This window comes from Austrofundulus limnaeus, unplaced genomic scaffold (assembly GCF_001266775.1).
Source record: "Austrofundulus limnaeus strain Quisiro unplaced genomic scaffold, Austrofundulus_limnaeus-1.0 Scaffold812, whole genome shotgun sequence".
NCBI classification, from domain to species: domain Eukaryota; kingdom Metazoa; phylum Chordata; class Actinopteri; order Cyprinodontiformes; family Rivulidae; genus Austrofundulus; species Austrofundulus limnaeus.
In genome coordinates this window covers 141579-144052 of record NW_013953214.1, presented here as the reverse complement: position 1 = coordinate 144052, position 2474 = coordinate 141579, and the positions used below count along the sequence as shown (strand labels likewise).

The following is a 2474-nucleotide window of genomic DNA, read 5'->3' as shown; positions in this document are numbered from 1 at the left end:
TAGCAATCCTCAACAACTTTTTAATTTTTACACCAGGAGCTAAAGGTCTGTTTCAGGAAATCACATCCCCAGCAATCGGCAGTTGTAGAATTAAGTTGTAAAAGGGTTCATATACCACTAGTTGGCAGTGTTGTACATTTATTGTACATGAATTGACAGCTAGTAAGTGTCAAATTGAACTTGTGCTTTAAAATTAGCTTCTGCTAGTTTTTCTATGGCATAAGCGCTTTTGAAGTTGCAAACCTAAATATTTTTATAAGCACTTTAGAAATTGCGGAGCTAATTTTTGGATTAGCGCTGCCCATCACTGTGTATAATGTTGCTGCTTTTTTTAATTGTTATGACAACAAAATAGGCTCCGACGCTCCAGGTTTTAGACTGCATGAAGCTGTTGTGATGATGGGCAGAAATGGGCGTGACGGAAGCAATAGAAGTTTCTTAAAGAGACAGAAGTCAATTTCAAGGTGTTTAGAAACGGTGATGATGCAAAGTCAAATTTATTTTTGATTTATACATACATACAGCATTTTCATAACAACTGGACCTTTATTATGGTATAGAACTGAACCATATGCCTGACAAACACACATTGACCCTTTAAATATTAAGCTGAAATTTGGAAATGTAGCAAAGGGCAATCCCCATGACGTTGAAATCTCAATTTTAAGCAAAAGGCTTAATCTAATTTGAGAAAGAGATACAGTATATTTCAGCCAAATTTGGACACATACAGCTAAAAACAAAGCAAGTAAACAAGCACACATATAGCCTTTCTTATGATAATTTAATAAGAATTTAAAAGAAATTCAGTCAGTTTGTCGTGTGTTTCAGGCCTTCTCTGTATTTTGTGCTCCTGCAGGGGTTTTTTCTAACACTGACAGCTGCTGCCGGGAGCATGACCAGTGCAAACACATCATTCTGTCTTTTCAATCCAAGTTTGGTGTTTTCAACAGCAACATCTTCACCATGTCTCACTGCGACTGTGACAACAAGTAAGCACCTTCTCTCAAATCATATCCTCATCCCTAATTTCTGACCCTGCTGAATCAGCAATAACACTGTTTTCTTCCTTTTTATTTTTTGGTTATAAGGCTGAGTTAACTAGCTTAGAAGGGGAAAAAATCTCTTTATAATTTATCCTTTTTTCTTTTGCAGTCAAAGTATTTCTAAAATTTTATTGTTTTGTTTTAAAGGGGCTTTATCACGTAAAATGAACTTTTTTGAGTTTTATATCATGTTATAATGTTCTCCTCTCATCAAAAACATGCCCAGAGTCTTACTTTGACTCATTCATCCTGAAGTGTCCTGAGGCAGCAGGCAGGGAGCAGAAACCACTAGACTAGAACCTCCTTTTAGGACCAGTTCCTCCTCCTCTGGGCTGTGTCTCCAAGCTGAGCTTCCTCATCACAGAGAACACACCAGCCCCATGCTGAAATGGGCGGGACAGAAGCGGAAGTAGGTTCTTAAAGAGACAGAGGATAATTTCAAGGTGTTTAGAAACAGATATAATGAGACGTCAAGTTTATTTTCAATTTAAACATATAAACAACATTTTAATACCATCTGAAGGTGACATAGTTACTTTATTGTGGTATAGAATTTAAATATATGCATAAAAAATACATAATATTGCCCCTTTAACTATTCAGTCAAAACCTTTGGCACTATTCGTAATAGTGTGCTATTATATTATAATAGTGTGCTATTATTATTATTATTACCTTTACTATTTATAAAATTTGTGTTTTAAAATAAATATTTTAACATTTTCCACTAAAAATATTAGGATCTCATAAATTCTGAAAAGTGTTTTTTGAGATCTACTGAAACATATTTATTGTTTTTGTCTTTTGTTAATGGTCTTCTTTTGCTCATTTTAGTAAACTTTTAGTTCAAAAGCTAAAACTACACTTTAGTCTTGGCTTAAAGCTTTACCCATAGACAGAGGTGGGCAGCGCTAATTCAAAAATTAGCTCCGTAATTTCTAAAGCACTTATAAAAATATTTATAGGTCCACAAATTCAAAAGCACTTGTACAAAAGAAATATTAGCAGAAGCTAATTTTAAACCACAGGTTCAATTTGACACCTTCTAGTTGGCTACAATTCATGTACAATAAATGTACAATGCTGCCCACTAGTGGTGAATGAACTCTTTTACAACTCATTTCACAACCACTGATTGCTGGGGATGTGACTTCGTGAAACAGACCTTTAGCTCCTGGTGTAAAAATTAAAAAGTTGTTGAGGATTGCTAGTTCGGCTGCTTCTTTAAAAAGTTGTTGAGGATTGCTAGTTCGGCTGCTTCTTTGTCTTTTTCTTTTGTTTGTTGTAGATTTTTCATTAAAGAAGCATCAATAAAGTAATTTTAAAACTGTTTATTGGAAAACTGAAGCGATGCATTCTGGGTAGTACATGACGGATTTGATTTGTGACAGGAAACGAAAGCACGGGGAACAGGAAACTAGTATCTTC

The 2474-nt window shown here is 34.8% G+C and overlaps 1 protein-coding gene across 1 annotated transcript in view; it reads left to right on the top strand.

The window, feature by feature from the left end:
* LOC106532685 (group 3 secretory phospholipase A2) overlaps positions 1-992 on the top strand; it is a gene marked incomplete at its 3' end in the record, with an annotated part of 18196 nt that extends 17204 nt beyond the window's left edge. Inside the window, 1 exon segment of the mRNA XM_014028812.1 lies at positions 860-992. Within this exon segment, the coding sequence (XP_013884266.1) occupies positions 860-992 (133 nt within the window).
* Positions 993-2474: the final 1482 nt, after the last annotated feature.